The sequence below is a fragment of the Tachypleus tridentatus genome, chromosome 4 (genome assembly GCF_004210375.1).
Source record: "Tachypleus tridentatus isolate NWPU-2018 chromosome 4, ASM421037v1, whole genome shotgun sequence".
Taxonomy (NCBI): Eukaryota; Metazoa; Arthropoda; class Merostomata; order Xiphosura; family Limulidae; genus Tachypleus; species Tachypleus tridentatus.
This window is the reverse complement of record NC_134828.1, coordinates 53685391-53708967: the sequence shown is the minus strand read 5'-3', so window position 1 is coordinate 53708967 and position 23577 is coordinate 53685391. Positions and strand designations below refer to the sequence as shown.

General features: G+C 34.7%; 1 protein-coding gene across 1 annotated transcript in view; it reads left to right on the top strand.

Annotated features, from left to right (window-relative positions):
- Positions 1-22138, top strand: part of Prosbeta7 (proteasome subunit beta type-4) — a 39708-nt gene extending 17570 nt beyond the window's left edge. Inside the window, exons 6-8 of the mRNA XM_076498567.1 lie at positions 11330-11449; positions 19577-19665; positions 22018-22138. Coding sequence (XP_076354682.1) covers positions 11330-11449; positions 19577-19665; positions 22018-22030 — 222 coding nt within the window. The 3' untranslated portion in view covers positions 22031-22138. The remainder of the gene's footprint in view (positions 1-11329; positions 11450-19576; positions 19666-22017) is intronic.
- The last annotated feature ends 1439 nt before the right edge of the window (positions 22139-23577 follow it).

Genomic DNA, 23577 nt, shown 5'->3' with positions numbered 1-23577 from the left:
CTGTAGAACCTTGACATTAAGGGCACCTTCTGACTATGTCAAATGCCCTTTATAACAAGGTGCCTTTAAGGTAAAAAAAAATGAGCCATACAAAGCTGAATTCCATATTGGTTGTACTGAGTTTCTAAATTTTAAGTGCTTCCCATTTTGTTTGGCATATGCAGGACATTGGTGTTCATGAATTACATATTGCTGTGACATGGAGTGTTGTCAGTAAGAAGTGTCTGTGGGTAGATTAGCTGTGCTATTTTTTTTTTATTAGTCACAAAATTTCAAAGTATTTCTTTTCAGAATTTGAACTGCTAAACATTTCACGTTTATTTTCTATGTTTATTTTACTTTCAGTGACAAAGTACAAATCTGAAAATAAAGCAAAAAATCACTGCTTGGGTCATTAGGCTGTTTACATGATGCAGTAAAACAACACTCTTGACAACTTAAGCCAACTTGACCCCTGTGCCAACAACACAATGTGGAACTTATCAGCTTATGTGTATTAGTTTTTACAGTGAGGATTCCCCAAAGTAATAAGATTGCACTTTGAATCTGTGAAAGCATTTATTACAGTAGTTGATCCAGTAAACAGAGCAAGTGTTTGAATATTGGTAATCTTTCTGGGACGTTTGGAATTTAGCTGTATAACATGCATGTGTAAAAAAATAACTGCTTGCTTTTTCGAGTATCTGTACACAGAGTGAGACTAAAGACACTGTCCTTAATCTTAAATATTGAGGTGTTCTTTACTACAAACCTTTTGCGATGGATTCTTGTACGTGGTAAACGTATCTCCCAGAGAAGGTTCTGTACTTTCAGTTTACATCCTCTAAGATCTAATCATCCATCCATATCTTTGCTGTGTGTGTGGTGACTTGTGAAGGGAAGGAGAGGATCCTGGTGGTTGAGAAGTCTAACCTTAACATACTACTTTGGCCTTGAATTCCTGTAGACTGCCCACCCAGGATCAATCAGTTGGTCCACTTGGGCTAGGGTCAACAAAGTACCAGTGTTGAATGTTCTAAAGAGGTGTTTTGGATATTGTGTCTAATGCTGGTGTTTGGGTATAATGCTCATGAAACCCTGGCATTGCTGCAACATCCTTGTTTGGCACTGCAGTGTGTGTCCCCTTGTAGAGTTCCATAGTGGATGGGGACAGTGAACACTGAATTGTATTCTATTTATTATGGATAACCCCATCCTTGAACAAAAAAATAAATAAATGAAACTGAGAAATAGAACGATAATTGGTAAACAGCCACAAATAGATGATTGTTCACTAATCACCTTATTATTTTCATTCATTATTTGAGAAATACTCAGGGTAGATATCTCCCCTTCAAAAGGGATTAAAGGGACTTGCTGGCTCTTCTAATTCAGTAAGGTAGTGACTGTCAACTTTCTTACTTTGGTTCTTCCCCTAGGTGAGTGGAAGAAAAAAGAGTGTTTGAAAAGAGTTCACAACATTTCTTACTTCGAGACATGAATGTTACTATTCACCACTTCATCTCAAACATATGCTGCTGCATTCCTGATGTTTCTTTGGGTCCATCTTCTTCTTCAGCTCCAAGATGCAAAAAGACTATTTGTTCCTGCCCTCACTTACTGGAATGTACGTTCACTGGCAGAAAACTGCTTACTTGACCCAGGGCAGGATCCTTGTTGATAGACCTTCTAATAAAGAAAAAAAATGTGGTCAAAAACAGAAGTTTTCTGTCCAATTCTCATCCACCTAAGTAAAAACAGCCACTTTGATACAGTGGAACTGTCAATTTTTTCATTCAGATATAGATGTTATTAAGGATTTGATTGATTCTTATCACCCTGTGTATCTTTCTTCAGAGGAAACATTTCAGAAATCTGCTGATGCAGTCACCTTTTATCAGAAATTACAGGTTGTGTAGTGTATGAAGGGGTGGCACTGCTGGTTATTCAGCATGTGCCTGTCTAGTCTTTGCCACTCAATACACCCTTGGGAGCTATACCAATCAGTGTTTCTTTGGGTTGTACCATCATTTTTTGTTCTCTTTACCTGTCTCCTGAAGAGATCTATGATCAATCAGACCTTGATGCTCTCATTGAGCAGTTGCTGTCCCTCTTTTTAATACTGAAGGATTTTAATGGACATAATCCCCTCTAATTGATGGGAGGGGTCCTTCTGTAGCTCTTATGCTCTAAATTACAACCTTTCCCTCTTCAATATTGGTTCTCATACTTATTTTCATACACCTAGTCAATCTTACTGTTGTTGATCAACCTATATGCTCCTCTTCACTTTTCTCTTATTTTACTTGGGGCAGTAATCATTTTCCTACCATTTTGAGAGAGACTGGCTGTAGTTGATGCCATCTGACCCACATGCCACAATGGAAGCTGAACCAAGCCAACTGGCCCTCTATCACTGCTCTTTCAGAACTTGATCCTGCTGTTGTATGTGAGCCATTGATAGACAACTGTGTGGCAGTAGTGACTGATTGTATTGTCCAGGCAACTGCTCAGTGTATTCTTAGAACCTTGACACGTTTTTCCATGGTGGAATTCATTTTGACACATGACATAGAAAGCTCTAAAACAGGCTTGGGATACCTTTCATTGGTATCCTAGACTTTTAAACCACATTGGTTTTTAGTGGGCTTGTGAACATCCTTGGCAGGTAAGATGTCAAAGCCAAAAGAAATCTTTGATTAACTACACAACTATCATCTCTTCTACCACTAGTTCAAAAGTCATGGGACAAATTTGGGTGGTTGATGGGCAGTATACTTCTGTCCCCCTTTTGATTTTGCTCTCTGGTAGTCAGGAACTGGCTTGTGTCCAGAGCATTGTTGATTCTCTCAGCAAAAGCTTTTCTTGTGTGTCTGGCACTTTTGCTTCATTTCCCACATTTTTAGATATCAAGACTCAGGCAGAGCGATTGCCTCTTACCTTTTTTGCTGATAATCTGACTATAATCACTTTACACTGGCGAAAGTCAAGCTTCCTCTTCATCAGTCTGGCAGTACATCTGTTGGAACTGATGGTATTTGCTACGAGATGCTGTGTAATCTCTGTCCTACATCTCTTGCTACTCTTCTAGTTCTTTTTAACCATATCTGGCAAGAGAATGCTTTTCCTTATGCTTTTTGCTGGACTATTGACCTCCCTTTTTCTAAGTCTGGGAAGGATTCCAAGATTCTTTCAAATTATTGTCAAGTTGCTTTGATGAGCCCTCTCTGCAAGATCTGACAGGATGGTTAATGCTTGTCTTATTTGGTTCCTTGAATCAAACAATCTCTTCTTACCCACCAAGTGTGGGATCTGAGGGCAGCACTCCACTGTGGACCACCTGATTCAAATTGAAACATCAATCAGGGAGCCTTTAAGTGACAACATCTTGGCATTTTATGCGACCTCCACTTATATGGATTACATGACCAGTTGCACATTTTTATTAAAATATTTTTTAATGGACAGGTAGTTCTAAGCTCTTGTGGGTCCAACACTTCCCTCTTTCTTCCCAAGGGAACTTGGAGTCCCTCAGGATTGTCTTGAGTCTTGTACTTTTCAGTATAAAGATTAATGCCATCACTGAATAACTCCCCCTACAGCTGCAAATAGATGCCCTTTATGACTTGCATATCTGGTGTCAGCTGTTGTGTGCTCAGTAGGGTGTTTTAGATTTAGAGGCTGTTGCCACTCATTTCAGTACACAACTTTTTGGATTTTGGTTTCTTGTTCCTCATCCTTTGGCATGAGCAGTAGATCATCTCATTCAGGATTAAAGGAGTTGATATATTCTTGTGTATATTCTTCTACTCCCAATTTTCTTGTCATAATTCAGACAACTCTATGTTGTTGTCTCTGTGATGATGAGAAAACCCACTTGTAGAGAAAAATATCTATGTAAAAATGGCTGATATGGGTAGAGAAAGCATTATGTAGAAGAGCAAACAATGTTTTGACCTTTTTCAGTCATTGTCAGGTTCACAATGAAAGAAAGAGGTAACTGACCACATGTTTGAAGGCAGTTGTGTAATTGAGTATAGGAATGTAGAGGTCGTGCTTAGATGTTGGATTATATTTATTAATATAGGTATAAAGGTATAACATCTATTTTATTCAACAATGTGAAAAGGAACAACTAACCCCTAATTTGTAAAGGTAAAAACTATCAAAAAATGTTAATCAATGCACAAACATTATCCAAAATTTACTGAAAAAACTACTTAGTCGTGTTGAACACAAAATACAAAGAACTACATGATTTACAGGAACAAAAAATGAACCTAGACCATCAACTGGTATGCTGCATTAAACCAGAGATTTATGGACTTGTACAATGAAACATCAACCAAATCAACACTAGGAACGACAGGGACAAAAACATCTGCCACAACAAAAAACTAGAGAAACTACAATGCAAACAACAGAAAAGACACCAATACGACAAACCATTGACTTACCTCATAATTAACAGATACGACTGACAAATTCTACAGTTTGTTTTCACTGCTGATTTGTATGCCATCTCTCTTGCCCTAAAGCATATTGAAATAATGCAATATACAAATTGTACAATATATACGGACTCACTCAGCTATCCATTGGCCCTGGAATCACTCTATGATAGTCACCACCCTCTTTTCATCAATATTGAAAACAAACTGGCCTATCTTTCTCTCTCATCTGTCTCTCTCCAATTCTTTTGGATACCAGGTCATGTTGGTATTTGTAGGAATGAGTTGGCTGACAGAGCAGCAAAGTCTGACTGTTCTGAATTTATCATCCCAGGACCCATTCTATACATGGACTATGGTCCAGTTATCAAATCCAGACTGTACACCACATGGCAGACAACCTGGAATGAACATCACAATAACAAACTTTTTCAAATCAAACCTACTCTTGGTCTTTGGCCCTCTTGCTTCTGTAAGGATCAAAAAGAATTTGTTTTAGCAAGGCTATACATTGGTCACAGTTTTTTAACCCACCACTTCCTTTTATCTAGCACTGCTGCACTAATGTGTGGTCTATGTGGCACTTAGATCACAATCATCCACATTTTATTATCTTGCCTTAGTTACAACCTAGAACGACAACACCATTTTAAAGATATTCGTAAGGCAGGTTTACCCTTGACTTTGGCCCATGTTATAGGTGATACTGCCCATCTCACTCATGTTTTTACATTTTTAAGAGCCATTGGTCTTTTACACTTAATTTAAGGTTTTTATCGGACTATATAGTGTTTTAGCATGATTTCTTTTACACATTTTAATGTTTTAACACAATTTCTTTTACAGATTTCAATTTTTATTTTGACTTGAACCCAGGACTGAAAAGGCCAACTTCAGGTGACTGTCAGTAAGGGTGTACTTCTTGCTTCAGTCTTCCTGGCAGTTCTTCCTAATTTTACATATTTTACTTTTTACCATAATTGCCTTATACTGTACCACATCTTGTCTGGCACAGATAGCCTTGTAGCTTTGTACCAATAAACATTGAATACCTACCTATCTACCGACTGACAATTAAACACAGACAAGATACATCTACTTAACATCCTATCAGACACAAACAAATTTAAACTAATACACACAAATCCAACAAAGACACAAGAAATGCAACTAAACAAAATAGGACTAAAAATGCCAACACAATTTTAAAAACACTTTATTCCTACCTATGCAAAACTGACTCTCTCACACACACACACACACACACACACACACACACACACACACACACACACACACACACACACACCACAAATATGCAGCATCCCCAAACCTCGTAAATCAAATTGTCCACACATGAATTGTTTAATTACAGTCTTGGTAAATATATAGCACAAGCATTATCCAAATATGTAACATCAGCCAGCTCATTTATCAAAGACTCTTAATTTCAAATCCAACCTTAATCAACTTAATCACAAAGCCTTAATGGCTTGTTTTAATGTCATATCCCTTTTTACAGAAGTCCCAACCACTGAAGCCTTCAAGCTAACCTTAGAACTCTATATCCAAGACCGTAACCCATCAATAGACATTCCCAGCAACCAGTTAGCAACCCTCATAGAATTCACCACGATGAAGACAAACTTCATGTTCAACAACCACAGCTATATACAAACAAATGGCCTAAGCATGGGCAATCCAGTATCACCAGTTCTAACCAATAATTTTATAACACAAGTTGAAACACAAACAATTAACACAGCATTACATTCACCACTATACTGTTACAGATATGTAGACGACATGACTGCGGGATTCACATCTACAGAACACACACTTAGTTTTTCCAACCACATTAACTCTATACATCCCAACATTAACTTCACATGTGAACAGGAAGAAAGCAATAAAATATCATTTCTTAACCTCAAAATTAGAGGAAGCGATACACAATTTAAAACTGGAATCCACCGAAGAATCACCCATACTGGACTATACATTCCTTGGGACTCAGCACATGAAACGAAACAAAAACTCAACATACTAAGAAACCAAATAAACACAGCCACAAAACTATGCTCACCAGATAAAATTAACAACAAATTAAACAAAATATAACAATATTTCATCAACATCAGTAAGTTTCCTCCATAAACTGTAGAAAACATTATATGCACACACCTACACAAAAAGCAAAATCAACTAACAAAAGTAAATATACCCCACAATTTAAAAAATCATGAAACCATATACTGCTGCATACCATATATTTCAACATCAGCAGAAAAATAACAAAAACTAGTTACAAAATATGACATTCCAGTTAATACCAAATTTATTCAAAAACCAGACACAAAACTATGGTCTATACTATGTAAAAACTACAGTTACAAACATCACACCAACATTATTTATAAAATACAATATAACTGCCACGAATTCTATATTGGAGAAACAAGTAGAAAAATGGAAACCAGATTCAAAGAACACAAAGTCACCTTCACACGTTTTCGAACACTGCAAATCAAATAAATACAACATAACTATAAAAAAACACCCAAATACTAAATAAAAAAAACAACAAAAATAAACAAATGCAAAATTAAAGAAGCCTTACTTATAGAACAACTCAAGCTCAAAATAAACCAATACGAAGGAGCACCTTTATACCTATATTAATAAATGTAATCCAACATCAAAGCATGCCCTCTACATTTCTACACAACCACCTTTAAACATATGGTCAGTTATCAGTCAGTTACGTCTTTCTTTGTGAACCTGATGATGACTGAAGAAGGTCAAAACTTGTTCACTCTTCTACATAGTGCTTTCTCTATCCATACCAGCCATTTTTACATATATGTATTGTGCTCTGTTAGTGGGTTTTTTTTTTTTTAGCTGGCTCAAATGTAGTTGTTAATGCTATGCTTGTGTTTAGTATCACCCCCTTCTCTCCCTTTATTTTTGACACTTCTATTTAAACCCCAGTCGGGCTTTCATCATTCATCCATAAATTCTTACATTCTGTCTTGACACTTGGTTTTTGTCTGGTCCCTCATAACTAGAGCTGGACTTTTGCAATGGGTGACTTCCTTAATTTCTGGACCTGTTTGTCCTTCCTCCTTGGTGATTTGCCATTATAAATGGTGCATAATACTACTGTAGGTCTGCCCTTTGTGGTTATTATCCTTTTGATTATATGATTTCTTAAATCACAAATCACATCCTGTTTTGGTTTGGCTTTTTGACAAGGGCTTTTCAATTTCCTGTGCATTGGACTATCAGACAATTTTATCAGCCATGTTTTGGTTTATGAAATATGCTTGTGTTTTCCAGATTACCAGTCTTGTCCAAGTTTTGTTCCTTCAACATCACCCATCTTTTGATCAAATCATTGTCTTCATATTTGTTATAACACCTTTTTTTGAAGTCATTTTTTCCCCACTTATGTTGGTAAGAAGATGTCACTCTGTTTTCACAGTTAATGTTTGTTGTGTTTTATTTCATAGTTCCTACATTCTCCTCTTTCCTGTTTATTTATTTATGTTCAAAACTTCAGCTGCATAAGAGGGTAATTCTGCACTTGTTCCTTCCATATCTCACCTTTATGGCCATTTTGATCTCAACTGCCTTCTTTGCCTGGTTTGGGCTATCTAGTAATATGGCATGCACTATTCCTTTTCATGGTTCCTGTTTCTGTTTGTTTATTCCTTGGAATTCTAACTTCTCCTGTAACGTTTCTCATATTACCTTTACAGATTGAATTTGCTGAAATATTCTCCTCTTTCTGCTGATGATTATCTTTTTCACATTTCTTCCCATCTGATCCCTGCCTGTGCATTTCTGTCTTCTCTTGAAGACATAATTAATGTTGGTATATAGACCACTCCCTAGAATTATCCATATCCTTTTCCTGTTTCTTTGGGAATGGTAAGATCCATTCATTTTTTTTTTCAGGGGCCTTTCTTGTATATGTATCCCATTCTGTGACAAGTGTTGCCTAATCAGGTATATGTAGTCTTAAGTTTGTACTGTAAAACCAGTGCTGATATGACATATCAGATGATCTGTGGCATTAAGGCTTTTCCTAATGCAGAAGTGATGCACCATTATAAAAATCTTCTAAGTGTTAGTTAATCAACTCTGTCAATATGGTCTCTGTTTTTTCTCAGTTATTGGGTCGTATTACATCCACTACAGTTGAGATGGAGTGTTTTGTTAAACATCTGTTAGGTATACTTTATGGTCTTTTCTTTCCTAAAAATATTTATCCTGGACTGTACACTTGTGGACTAACATGAGTAAAGCAGACAAGAATTACTGCCTCTCTCTCTCTCTCTGATCTGTGGTGTTTCAGGCTCTTCTTACTGCAGACTTGTAGAATTAGACACTGCCAGGTGGGGGTTGATAGACTCCAATAACCTGATTGCTCTACTTTTCAAAATAGTGTATTATGGTAAACCATTGTACTCTTGTGTAGAGATCCTTTGTAATCTCCAGTGCACTTTTCCCTTTCTTTTTTAGTGAAATATGGGAGTTCTTGCAATTTACCAGTTTCTAGCCACTCTGGGATAGTGGATCATGTAAATCTGTCCTCCTGAGTTTACACAGTACCACTCAGTTGAGAGTAGGGCTGTGGCATTCTACAGGTGTAGATGGTATAACACCTTTGCTGCTGCAAACCTGATGTTCAATTCCAGATTCCACCAGGTGTTGGATGTAGCACTGTGCCATATTCTGCAGTTTTCCCCTCCAGCTGAGGTACCCTCCTTTTAACTGAATGCCAAATACAAATGAGGACTTGTGATTGGTCTGGCTTCAATCAACATCAGATCTGGACCAGTCACATAAGTCCTCATTTGTATTTGCAATTGTTACCCTCCTATTGTGAACTGGACAATAAATTCCCAATGTTGCCAATAGAGATGCAGCTGCAAGTAGTGGTCTCTCTGCTTACTGTTCACTGGATGCCACGTCCTGTGGTTCTGTTGTTGGTTATAGTTGCATATGTGATAGGGGTACTCTTTTCCTATCTTGGACTGGATGAAAAATTCCTAAGGCTGTCAGGTTTTGTAGGTGAGATGAACATCCATCTGGGCTCTCCATCTTCCTACTATTTGCTGAACCTCAGTTTGTGGAGTTTCCGGTTTTGGTCCTATATGAGGAACTCTTATTCCTTGCCAGTACCTGTTTTGAGGCAAATGATAGAGGATCCTCTTACTACTGTGGACCTTATGTACAATTCCAGATGTCACCAAGTGTTGCTCTTGTCTTCAGTCCTTAGAGTTCTTTTATTTCTTTTAATTTGTGGGTTTCATTCTTTGTTTCTGCCATTTTATGACACATGTAGTTCATTCTCACATTTCTAGGTTTTCCTTTGAGCACTTTCCACTGGCCCTCCATATGTTCACTGTGGAATTCTAGCATTTGTGAGAAGAGGTAAGATATTGTGTCAGAAGTAATCATTTTCCTAATCTGAAAATGTATTTTCAGTAGATATTTACTTCTGCTCATCTTCACTTCTGGTATGGTTTGACTTGATCTGACCAATCTTGAAGTGGTTAAAAGCTGTAAAATTAGAGAGATTGTCAGTTACGATAGTTATTTCTATTAGTGGAGAGTTGCTGTTAGTATGCAAATACCTAACCTTAACACATGAAGGTAAGTGGGAGAATCAAGACTTGTGATGGGAGAAAGTGTACTGATAGAGGGCAATATATGTTAAGAAGAGCTTTTTGTGAGAGGAGGTAAGTATCTATTGGAAACATGTTTTCAGTTTAGGGAAATGTTAACATTTCACAGTTGTGCACAGTCTGATACTTACTAATGTATTTTTATGTGATTCCAACTGTCTAGGCCTCGAATGGTAGAATTATGGCTTGGGGCATGTTTTCCTGGCATATCCTGAGCCCATTGGTCCTTTTAGAAGGTAGAATGATTTCCACAGCTTACTTCAGCATCATTTTTAATCAGGTAAATCCAAAGATGCTTTGTGTGTACCTCATAAAGACAGCTACTTTCAAGACAACATTTCCATCCACTGTGTAAATTGTGCATGCATAATTTGAAGAACATTATGGAGACTTCTGTCATTGTCCATGGCCACCACAGTACCCAGATTTCAGTCTGTTTAAATATCTGTTGGATGAAAATAGATGAAGCATCAGCCATCACTATCTTCTGTCCACTATCATTTCATAAAATGCATACAATATTAACAATGAATGAAGGAAAAACAAAATGACAAATCTGTTTCTTAGATTGTGGATTCTGTGTCACATTAAGGCATGATTGTTATTTGGGCAAAGGTTGCTTAACATTATTAGATGTAGTTTCTAATAAGGTGGACAGATCCTACATAATAACATTAATAAAAATTAAAAATAAACGTTTATTATGGAATACTTACAGTGAAAACATTTGTCTATCTGTTTTGCTTTGATGTTTCTCTGGAATCATAAATAGATAAACATGGCTGTTTATATTTTAAACTTTTTTCCCCATCCAGTGACATAATGTGTTATAAAATATTACTATCTGTTTATATGTATGTAATTATGTCTAGTTGTATTGTATTCTTCAGTAAAAGTTCATGAAATGGAAATGTTTAAGAAGCCCATCTTCAAATGTCATAAATTTCTGAATAAGAAAAAGTTAATTTTTGGTTTTTATTTCCTGTGATAGGATTGCAAAATAAAATTGTTTTTGACATCAACAGTTGTACAAAAGCTCCCAATGCTGACATCAACAGTTGTACAAAAGCTCCCAATATTGGATATATTCTTGACATTAAATTTGCACTATATTCACTTAATTTCTCGTGGCAGTAAACTACATTTGTGTAATATTGTAACCAGTTTAATAATGTTATGAAAAAGTGGGGTTTTCTTTTGCAGCCTCTTTTGCGGGATCACTGGGAAAAGAACAAAGGAAGACAAACAGTAGAAGAGGCACGGAATCTAATACTTTCATGCTTAAGGATTCTGTTTTATCGTGATGCACGTTCCCTTGATAAGGTATGTGTGTTTCTTATTTTCAGATATATAAACTGAGATGGAATTATTCCAATTTCTGATTCCAGACTATTACAATGTAATTTTATCCTTTCATTTCCATTTCCATATAAAACATTTGTATAACATAACTTGGTAAGTTTTGTTTAGGGATTATGTGACACAATACATTGAAGTCATAGTCATTTAAGGATTTGTAATTCTGTAACTGTTTTGAAATGAGACTCAAATATTTTTGTAATACTGAATAAAACAACAACTATTCAGGAATCTTATTGATAATTAGCCTGTTTACATTTTGAGACCTGTATACATTAATTTCATAAGTCAGATGTTGAAAACTAAATGTATGTCTGAAAACAGAAATGGAGAAAAATTTCCATATCTAGAGATTACCATTACAAAAAATGCATTAAAAAAAATAGAATAAACAGTTACATAGAATTTTACTTTAATGCAGAACACTGAAGTAATAAAGGTGAAAATAAGCAATATAAGTGAAATGCAAAAGTTACAATATAGGAAAAAATTACATCATGATACAGAACTCTGGCATACTGGGACAAACCTAACATAAAAATGAAGAACACAAAGAAAAAAATACTACAGAATAAGAAATTTCAGATAAGTTTGACGAAAGTCATGATGTAAATTAAAGGTGAAAATAATGAAAAATGTCAAGCAAAACAATTAAAAATGTCCTGATATGAAACTTTTTTTTTGTATGCTTTACACTGTCAACATTGTACATGTATAAAAAATGCACGAAAGAAAAGGATTCATCAGACTTAAAATGGGGGAAAAAATTTTCACATAATTAGTATTAGTAGTATTTTCTTTACAGTCTTCAACAAAATTGGCTTGGTTTGTTGCACTCAAACCTTTTGTAGAATACTAAATGAGGTACTGTGAAGGTCATAGGAGTCTTGAAAAGTCAATGTTTTATTTTACATAAGCTAAAATACATTATAATTTTAGTGTAAGTGATGTTATTATTACTTCTTGATGTTAGCTTTCTTACAAACATCTGGTAATTCTGTAAAAAAAAACTTAACTATAAGGTCAAGCAGGAGTTACCAGCTAAAAATATATGAACATTAGATGACTGTAGCATGTATATACTCTGTTTTATCCATTACAATTGGTGTCTCTAGGGTTTCAAACCATATTATACAGGAAGCAAAGGAGTAAGAAAGTCAATACATGATGTATTAAATTTTATTGCACACATTCATACAATAATTACTTTAAAAAAGATGGTTTATTTAAAGTGATGTTTTAGACATACACGTTTTATTTGAAAAGGCTGCTTTTTCACTGATAATATTTTATGTGCACTTAGTGGGTTTGTCTATGTCAGGATGTATGCTTTATATATAAAGAACTTAGTTACACAAACTATAAATGCTCACTGTATTCTCAAACAAATCTCCATGACTACATTGCTGGCCAAAATCTTGAGGCCAATGAATATAAAGAAAAAATATGCATCTTGCATTGTTAGACTCATCCACTTATTTGAGTAGAGCTTTGAAAGATGACAATAAGAAAAGGGAAAATAAAAATAAAACACTTTTTAGCAGTAAATAGGGAAAATGTGAACACTAATTTTTATAAATTTATTTTAGTTTGTCATTTTTATTTACCTTAAGTGGTTGCCAGAGTGTGTTAACCTCTTAATGTCTTTATATTGGTGCATCTTGCACATCACTTGAGGAAACTTATTACATCATCTTACGATCTTCAAGCAACTTTACTTGGTCTGGCCATTAATGTTTAAATTTAATGTTAGGATCCAGAAGACCATGAGACAAATAGGGAGCTTGGGGAATCATTGTAACTTGTAGAGTTACTAAGTTCACTCTTCCGTAATCAATATAAAATATATCTTTATTTTTTCCATGTTTATTTAGGCAGTTTTTCTAAATTTTCGTGGAGGTATCGTTTTCGTTCAGTGGATGTTGTCAGGTCGTAAATACATGCTAACCCATTTACTAAAAGTGAATGTTGTACATGGCAATGGCTAGAAGCATGTATCGTTTTCACACTGTGTTTTTCAGTTCTGGCCTGGCATGGCCAGGTGGTTAAGGTACCCAACCCATCATCTGAGGGTCACAGATTCGAATCCCCATCACACCAAATGTGCACACCTTTCAGCCGTGGAGGTGTTATAGTGTGACAGTCAATTCCACTATTCATTGGTAAAAGAGTAGCCCAAGAGTTGGCAGTGGGTAATGATGACTAGCTGCCTTCCGTCTAGTCTTACACTGCAAAATTAGGGACAGCTAGTGCAAATAGTTCTCGTGTAGATTTGAGCAAAATTCAAAACAAATAAACTTTCAGTTCTCTTCCTCAAGGGATGATACAGATACTTTTATACTCTCATGGATTGGTGTGTTGAGATATTATTTGGAAAACTTAGTAATATACACTGCTGATGAAAATCCTAAGGCCAATGAATATAAAGAAAAAAAATATGCATTTTGTGTTGTTAGACTCAACCACTTATTTGAATAGAGTTTCAAAAGATGAAAATAAGAAAAGGGAAAATAAAAATAAAACACTTTTTTAGCATTTAATAGGGAAAATTTGAACACTATGAAATTAGCCTAAATACTAGCTGGTTAAAAGTTTAAGACCATACCAAAAAGAAGTCCTAAACAGTGTGGGAAATGCCCATTAAGTGTTCTCAATAGTGAGAAAAGATAGTTTCATGAAGATCATGCACTGTTTGGAATTGATGTCCATTTCTATATAGACTTCCCTTGCCATCTACCCCCAAACATTTTCGATGGGGTTCAGTTCAGGCGAACACCCTAGATGGTCCAAAAGAATCACATTATTCGCCATGAAAAAGTCCTTTGTCCTGCGGGCATTGTGTATTGCAGCATTGTCCTGCTGAAAGATCTGGTCATTTCCACACAAGCGAGGGCCTTCAGTCAATATGGATGCTCTCTCCAACATGCCAGTGTAGCCAGCTTCTGTTTGACACCCCTGTATAACCTGAAGCTCCATTGTTTTATGGAAGGTGAAAGCACCCCAGATCATGATGGAATCTCTTCCACTGTGTTGTGTAGAAAATGTCTCTGGTGGGATATCCTTATTGTGCCAGTAACATTAGAAGCCATCTGGACCATCCAGGTTAAATTTTTTCTCATCGGAGAATGAAAGCTTCCTCCACTTTTCTATGTCCCATGTTTGGTGCTTCTTAGCAAAGTTTAACCGAGCTGTTTCATGGTGTGGAAGGAAGCATAGCCTTTGAAAATGTTTACGGTTTTTAAAGCCTTTTTCTCATAGATGCCATCTTATTGTTCTTGAGCTGCATTCTGCATCCCTAAGGGTCTTAATCTGGTTAGACGATTGGCTGGTGTTTTGCCGGACAACCTGTTGAATCCTCCTGCTCAACGCTGGAAAATTTTCTTAGGCTGACCACTTGAAATTCTCATTCTGTATCCCTCAGGGTCTTTTAAAAAATTTGCAACAGCAGTTTTACTACACCCAATCTCACCAGTGATAGCACTTTGAGAGAGACCTTGCTTTTGCAGCTCTATAATTCAGCCACCTTCAAACTGTCAACTTTTCAGCCTTTGCCATGTTTTTACCCAATGTAACACAGGATATTGTCAGTGGGAGATATTGACAACGCTAATGGTTGAACACAAATGACTAAATTTCGTTACGTGTTTACCGATAACTCCTTTGTTTCAGTGTGGTTTTAAACTTTTGACCAGCTGGTATTAATTTCATAGTGTTTACATTTTCCCTATTAAATGCTAAAAAAGTTTTTTATTTTTATTTTCCATTTTCTTATTTTCATCTTTCAAAACTTTACTCAAATAAGTGGTTGAGTGTAACAATGCAAAATGCATATTTTTTCTTGGCCTTAAGATTTTGGCTAGCGGTGTGTCTTCAGCTGCAGCTTAACTGTTTACATCTTGAACTAATGTAATCAAATAGTCAATAGCTTCAGTAACTCATCATAACCATATCAGCTAGCTACTAACTATGTTTATTATTATTACAGTGAATAAAGATAGCTAACATATCAAGTAATCCTTTTTTGATAGTTGAGCATCAAAATAACCAACCAACAGGATAAATAAATAAATTTGGAAATTTAGAAACCTGCAAATAGGGATCATAAAGTAAGGAAATAAAGTTGTAGGTACTGTAGACTACTTTATCTACAAATCCATATTTTGATTCCACCAGATATAATTCTAGATAACAGCATGGATCCAAAATAGGGTTTGTAGTTTGAATAAATGTCTGCAGCCTTGTTTCCTTCTTTTATGATTTCTTTTTGCAGGTTTTTAAATTCCCACTCTTTTATTTATCTTATTATAAATCTATATCTAGTTTAATATGATGACTAAAATTACACATGGTTAAACCTGCAACTTTGAATTTTTCTGTTAAAGTGATTTAATTGTCAAATATGTTTGATTCTTGTAGTTTATACATTTCAGTTATTATGTGAGTTCATGAGCTCTAAGACACCAATTTTCTGAAATTAAAAAACTTTATCAATTAAATATATTAATTTTATTTTTAGTAATAAAACACTAGAATCAGGGTTTGGTTATTCATTTGAGTCCTTTCCAATTGTATTTTTGCTTAGAAATGTTATATACAGATTCATACTGCAATTAGTTCAGATCTTAAACTCTATGAACATCATACTGATAAGCTCTGATATTATATTAACTCCTTGTATTCTCATTATGTTGAAAAATAGGATGGAACAGCTAAGATAGACTAATGGGTCCTTTGTTGTCCCAAAACATTTATATTTTGTGTTAATCACAGAGTTATGATTTGTGGTGCAAATCATGGTCACATAAAGTTACAAAATGATTTTTAGCTTTAGTGTCAAGTTCCATGACCACATTAAAAGTAGTAAGATACATTAGTCTACCTGTTAATATTACTGTTGATTTGGAAGAGTCTCTGCTTATATACAGCAGGAATATGTTTTGATAATTTAAATATTTCAGAAAGGATTTTGGATTATTTTTTGCTGGCTGGTTTCTATATCCAGTCCAAAGGGAAAATCCATACTTAAGTCATTCTTAAAAGTTTTTGTGATTCTGCCAAGTAATGTGATAACAAAAATTTAATTTCTTTGATTATTTCTGATGCAATCCCTGAAGCTTAACTTTCCTTTATCAGTGATGTTATAAGTAACTCTACTGAACACATTACAACTGATTGAACAGTGTGTAAATTGTCTAATGTGCTTTTAGATATTTGTTTATTGTCCTGCTGTGATTAATCTTTAAGTAGGAAAGCATAATACTTCAAGGATGGATGTATTCAGCACACGCATACATTTTTAATGTTTTGACAGTTATAATGTTTTGGATGTGAGATGAACACCCATTTGGGCTTTCCAATTCCTACTATTTACAGGATCTCAGTTCTTGGTGATTTTGGTTGTATATAAGGAACTCTTGTTCCCTGTCAGTGCTTACCAATGAAGTGTTTTTGTTAAAGGTGTTAGCTTTGAGACTTCTTAGGTCCTGATGAAGTTGGAGTTTGAGCAATGTTATGAAAACCATAAATAATATCTGGAGTTTTGTGTGTGATAGCTGAAGTAGCATTGTTGTAATTACTCGTTCTGTTAGGACATGTTTAATAGTTTCTTTTTTAATTCTTATAAGATTTCTAAGAATTTGAAAGGTCAAATTTTGGGGATATGTTTATTTAAAATAGACATCTTCAGATCAGTCTGAAAGAAATTAGCTCTGAATTTAAATTTGCTGAAACAGTGAGAATAGCAGTTATAGATCTTTAGTTATCTTACTTTCTTGAAACAAAACTATCAGCACCTATAGATAATTTTTCTTCTCTCTTTAGTTGCTGTCCATAGATAGTTGTGCAATTTATGAGAATAGTAAAAAAAAAAAACATCTTATTTTCCATGTAGTGGTTATAAAAGATTAAAGAAGTGCACAATTAAGGCATGGGTTAATAGATAGTTTTTAAAATACCACAAAGAACTGTCATACTAAATGCAAATAGTAGATTAACCTAAGGAACCAGTTTTATAAAGTGACAGGAAAACAGATCACAAAATGTGTGTTCACAGCAGTTGATTGAACATGTGTAAAAAATAAAGAAATTATTTCTTGGTATATTCATAAGGCTTATTCTTTTTTGCAGAATAACAAAGTTGCATTTTTCTGTTAGTGTTAGCTGCTTTTTATATGTATGTTTATGTTCAGAATTTTGTTCTTTTGATTTTCTAAAATTTATTGAAAAAGACACCCTAACCATCTTTTTAGTACTTGATTATGGTCCATTATGTTGTGAAATGTACAACTTGTCTGGTTTAGTACTTAAGGGGTTTGTTTGTATATAGATATATCAACTGTCAAATATGTGTTGAATATTACTACTGTGGTCATTAGGGTGAACTGTAATGCAGAACATAAAACTTTTTCTCTTTTCCTCCATTTTATGGTATTATTGGTTTATTTTTGTGCCATCTTCCTGTTTTAATGTTTCTGAATTTGTAATAACTGACATATGATCTGTTTACACTTTTGGCTCAAAAGAAAAGGGGAGGAGAGGTCTCAGAGTTGTTTTAAAAGTTAGGAGGAAAGAAAAGTTATTTAATTTCAAATTGTTACTTGGGCCATTCTGTTGTGTAGTAAACATGGTTATTGTTCTTTTCACTGTACATTCATGACACCACAATAGTTCCTACTGAACTTGATTCAGAAGCTTTTTTTGGTTATCTTATTTTAGTAGTATATCAGCTAGAAGTTGTGTTAGTTAATTTGGATTGTTAATACTAGTTAACTGAACTCAGCAGTTTCCTCCCTATATCCTTCTAGTCCTCTTAACCCAGATTGACATCTTCTAGATTAATATGTGAACCATTTTGGTTTGTTTTACTTTTTCTTGGATAATCTTCTAATGTTATTGTTTTTTCTTACCTGTTGTAACTGTTCTAAAACATCACCCTAAAATATTTAATTTTTTTCCACCTGATTTTCTTCAGTGGTGTGACATGTTCCTAATATATGGTATCATTCTGGTGACCTGGGGCTTTTACCTGTCCCCTTGGCAGTTTGAACACTTGTATATTTTGGCCCATAAATATAGTGTTGAAGATTGAAGGCATGTTGGAAATGTACTCTTGATTGAATGTCTGTCTTCACTCGCCAGCTGTTTCATTTTTTCTCTAATTATTTATTACTGTATGTATGATATTTTTTTCTTTATTTACCTATACATATAATTTGATTATTTATATTTCACTGAGCCATCTGTTAAAAATTATGAACAAGTTTTTAAGCTTTCATTTGATTGGAATGAGGGTAAAAGATGTCGTCACTTCAACTGTTAGATGATACTTGGATCTTAAGTTTCAGTGATATAATCAGGATAGGTCAAACTTTTGGTTTCATTATTTAACCAAAATTATGAAATGAAATCACTTGTTAAAAGAAGGATGCTGATCAAAGATGGTGAGAATGTTGTTGTGAAATGTTTTCATGAATGGCATTTTAATTTTCATATACATACAAGTAAAAAAAGTAGCCACAGTATCTCTTTCACATAACATTTTCAATATATTAATCAGATGTGGTACATTTAAAAGAAAAGTTTGATTAAATGTGATTTTTCTGTTTGAGCAATGAACACACTTTAAAATGATTAATACATATTCTAATGTTTTTCTAATATTACTTTATTATATTTTGTTGTTGGAATGCATTTTCTTTGTTTGTCAACAAATTCTATGTAAACTATAACTTATTTTTCTTTCTCTTCTGAAATTAGTTTTGAATTTTTCAGATTCTGAAATGTGTTCAATGGATCTGCTTTTCACAGTTTTCTTAATTATTTTTCATTACTAAATTAAGTTTTGTGGTTTTATGAACTTGTTGTTCTCAATCTAATTTGTGTATTTTACCAAAACTTTGCATGCACGAACGTTATCGTACGTTACTTAAAAATTATATGGTAAAAGTGGATAAGAAAAGGATATATTGTTATTTAGGAATGTCCTCCAGAGATATGAGATGTAAGGAGTTTGGAGATTAACTTTGTTTACATGTAATTAACTGTATTTTCAGGGTTTCTGAAAATTATTGTATTTTATTTTTTCCACATTAGTATCAAATTGCTATTGTTACAAAGGATGAAGCAACGATTGAAGGCCCAATGATTTTAGATACCAACTGGGAGATAGCAGATATTATAAGGTAAAATTTTGCCTATCATTTGTGAGTTAACACATGTTAACTGGTATGTCTAGTATGTAGGATATCAGACTAGCATTAGTAGATGCTAATTAAACTGCTTATAAAATATTTCTAGCCATCACTACCATGTGTGCCACAAATGAAAGTTAAATTTTAATTTACCTTACAGAAATGTAAATATGTAAGAAAAACAATATACAAACACAAGTGTGGTACCCTCATTATAGTCAAACTGGCATCCTTCCAAAGCCTTGCCGTGGGGTGCTCAGAACTACTTGTGTGACTGAAGCATGTAGATTACATATCACAATGGGGTGTATTGCCTGTAAACACTTATAATGTACAAGGATACAGTGGAACCCTGTAAGTTACACAACACATAGTTTTTACGCATTTTGATGGAATAAGTTTTGTGTATAAATGTATATTTTTATCTTCAGTTCATATTTTATTATACACTTCTTATGCTTTCTTCACTTCAGATTGTAATGTTATCAATATTTTTAGCATATGATATTCTTAAAAAATTCTCCAACGCACAGTAGCACCTCACATTTTTTGCACGTGTGTGTAATGAGCTTTCTTTTTTGCTAGCAGAGGACAGTGTGAATGTAGATTTAACACTGAAGTTGTGCACTTTTTCTAACTGCAATAGCTACACAGTGATAACTGATCATATTTATAGCTCAAAACATGCCTCTCAAATCTACATGGGAACTTCTGTGACCAGTGTGTAGCCACAGGAGTCCTATAATGTTCCTGGAGCTGGTACACCACGCCTTGACTAAATTAATTTAGAAACACATTTTGTTGTCATGTTTTTCATGGTACTAGGTGAAGGCATTGAGCATGGAGGCATCCATCAAATGAAAAAAGTTTCTTGTATCATTTGATGGACTTCTTTACACATTCCACGGATTCTATCATCATGTATGACTTATCCACCAGCTCCAAGTTTTATCTATAATCAATTACTACATTTAGCTACATAATTTCTCTAGTGCTGAAGTGAACTTTTCCGCTGTTGACCATTTTTCCTTTGTACACAGTCATTAACATACTCATTTATTGCCAACATTCTGTCTGTCTTTTACAATTAGCAACTTGCATGCTGAAAATGTGCAAGGAAGCCTAGCTTAAATGTTTGCTCTGCCTGCACTGTACTGTAGACATCAGTGTTATTGTCAAGGAGATATTGGCATAGAAGGTGACGTACCATTTGTCTAAGTACAAAATATGACCTTGCCTCAATATCTTGTTCGTTGTTGTGTGGACATTGCATCTGACAGTCCAAACAGGTCTTTCTGTGAAATTTCTATGGTTTTATTCATGTATAAAAGAAAAAATAAACGTCAAGAATCATCCCTGTTTTGCAGACAAAGCATAAATAAATTTAGGCCAAAATGATGTTATTTATTGTAATTTTATTGTTTGAACTGGTATGGCCTTTTAATAAAACAAGATTCATCTATGACCAGCTTCTGTAAAGGCGTGAAGAGTTCAGGGTACTTGTTCTTTATGCATGTGAAAATGTATCTTTTTACACAGCTGCTAACATGAATGGTCTCATCGTTTGTCATGTAAAGAAAGCAAAGAATTGGAAATCTAGCATGTGCCATATATATATTAAATACGTCTGTCTTTATCAGAGCTTTTCTTTTTTCCAATAATCTTTGGATTTGCTTCTCAGGGTGTGGTATAAGCCTAATAAAAACAAAGAGGGTATAAAATATCAGGTATCTCTGGTTGCTTGGTGCATACAATAAATGTGTGTGCACGCGCATGCACACACATCTGGACGGATGGACAGACACGGATACGGACACGCATGCAGAGACGGACGGGCGGGGAGACACGCACGCACACAGACGGACGGGCGGGGAGACACGCACGCACACAGACGGACGGGCGGGGAGACACGCACGCACACAGACGGACGGGCGGGGAGACACGCACGCACACAGACGGACGGGCGGGGAGACACGCACGCACACAGACGGACACGCACAGACAGACAGAGAGCAGGAATGCATACATTGTCAGTTAACAGTATCAGCAACCTGCAGTGAATCGTCAGTTGCCAATAATAGTAGTCTAGGGGCTAAAAATGTCATTTTTTTATGTTTGGTAAGAGCATGTGTTTATTAGAATTTTTATTTTATAAGCTTTGAAAATGAATTTGATCTTTTTCAATAAAAATAGTTTTAAAATAGTGAAAATATAGTTTGTTTTGTCTGATTTAGATTAGTATTATATGCTGTTTTTTCAATCAATTAATTAATTAAATGTATGTATAATGTTAAGTCTTGTGTTGTTTTTGTTTATTGAAGATGTATAATTATTATATTGCAGAGGCTACGAATGAACCAAGGAACAAAATGGACTTGTTCAATAATTGACTACTTGTATAATCACATGACTTATAGCATGTATAAGTTAAAATGGGAATAAATTGTCAGATAAAATCTCTAAATAAGCTTCTGTGGATTTCTTAAATTAGTTATTTGTGTAATGTTTGAAAAAGTTATTTTTATAACAATGATAGTTTAGCTACATAGAAAAATGTTAATGCTACTTGATCTCTTTATTTGGTACAATGAAATATAATACATAATTAGTTTCACAAGGCTGCAACATATACCGAGTATTAATACATAACATCAGAATAATATTGTTAGTAGTTTCATGTAAAAAAAAAAAAAAATTGTGTATAATTTTTCTCATTATACTAGTACAAATAAGTAGTTTCACAGAGAAATTCAACTTATTCATAAGCTTCATCCAAATGACGTAAGTACAGTATCATCTTGTTAATGGGACTCTATATAGAATTTCTAAACAAAAGACTCAGAACAGTATTTTCAAAACAGAGAATGTCAACGTCTACTCTGAAAACTTCAAAAACAGGCTGACAAAGGTTGTTCCATAATTTCACCAGAAAAGTTGGTGATGTTTCAATTTATCTTCTTGAAACTGGTAATACTTTTCTTTTTTCCAGACCTCTTGGTTTTGTTTGTTTCAGAGTAGAACCACATTGGGCTATCTTCTGTGTCCACCATGGGGAATCATGACCTGACTTGTATGTTACAAGCCCATAGAATTACTGCTGTCCTATTGGGAGATTCAAACTTCTTGATAACATCTCACTGTTTTCCAGTGAAAACCTAGAACCTTGTGTTTTTTTTCTGTTACTTGATGGTTGTGGGTGTCCAATGGTTTCAGCAAGTTATCACTGAAAAAGTGTCCAGTTATCTTGAGGAATTTGTTAACAAAGTATTCCCATCTTAAACCTTTGTTGACAATTTAAGATACATTTTCTATAGATAATCTGTTAGAATGAAAGTAGTTAACCCTTAAACAGTGGATATGTTGTAAGTAGTAGCATCAGTTGATAATGGCTGCCTTTTAAGGGTTAAGAAAAAAGCTACTGTCTAATTTCTTTAGGCCCGGCATGGCCAAACGTGTTAAGGCGTGCGACTCGTAATCTGAGGTTTGCAGGTTAGCATTCGCTAAACATGCTCGCCCTTTCAGCTGTGGGGGTGTTATAATGTGATGGTCAATCTCACTATTCATTGGTAAAAGAGTAGCCCAAAAGTTGGCGGTAGGTGGTGATGACTAGCTGCCTTCCCTCTAGTCTTACACTGCTAAATTAGGGACGGCTAACACAGATAGCCCTCAAGTAGCTTTGTGCGAAATTTAAAAAAAAAATTAATTTCTTCTTGTATTACAGCAGAGTTGAAGGTGATCTTCTGAACGTTTCTTATGTTGCCTTATTTAAACATTTTCCTTCTTTAGAATGATTTAGAATATATGATACTTCTGTAGAAATGTCTTACAGAACCAGGTTGAAATAATTGTAACTTGTTTATTTTGTCAGTGTAAGAACTGTTCAGCATTCAATCTTAATCACTG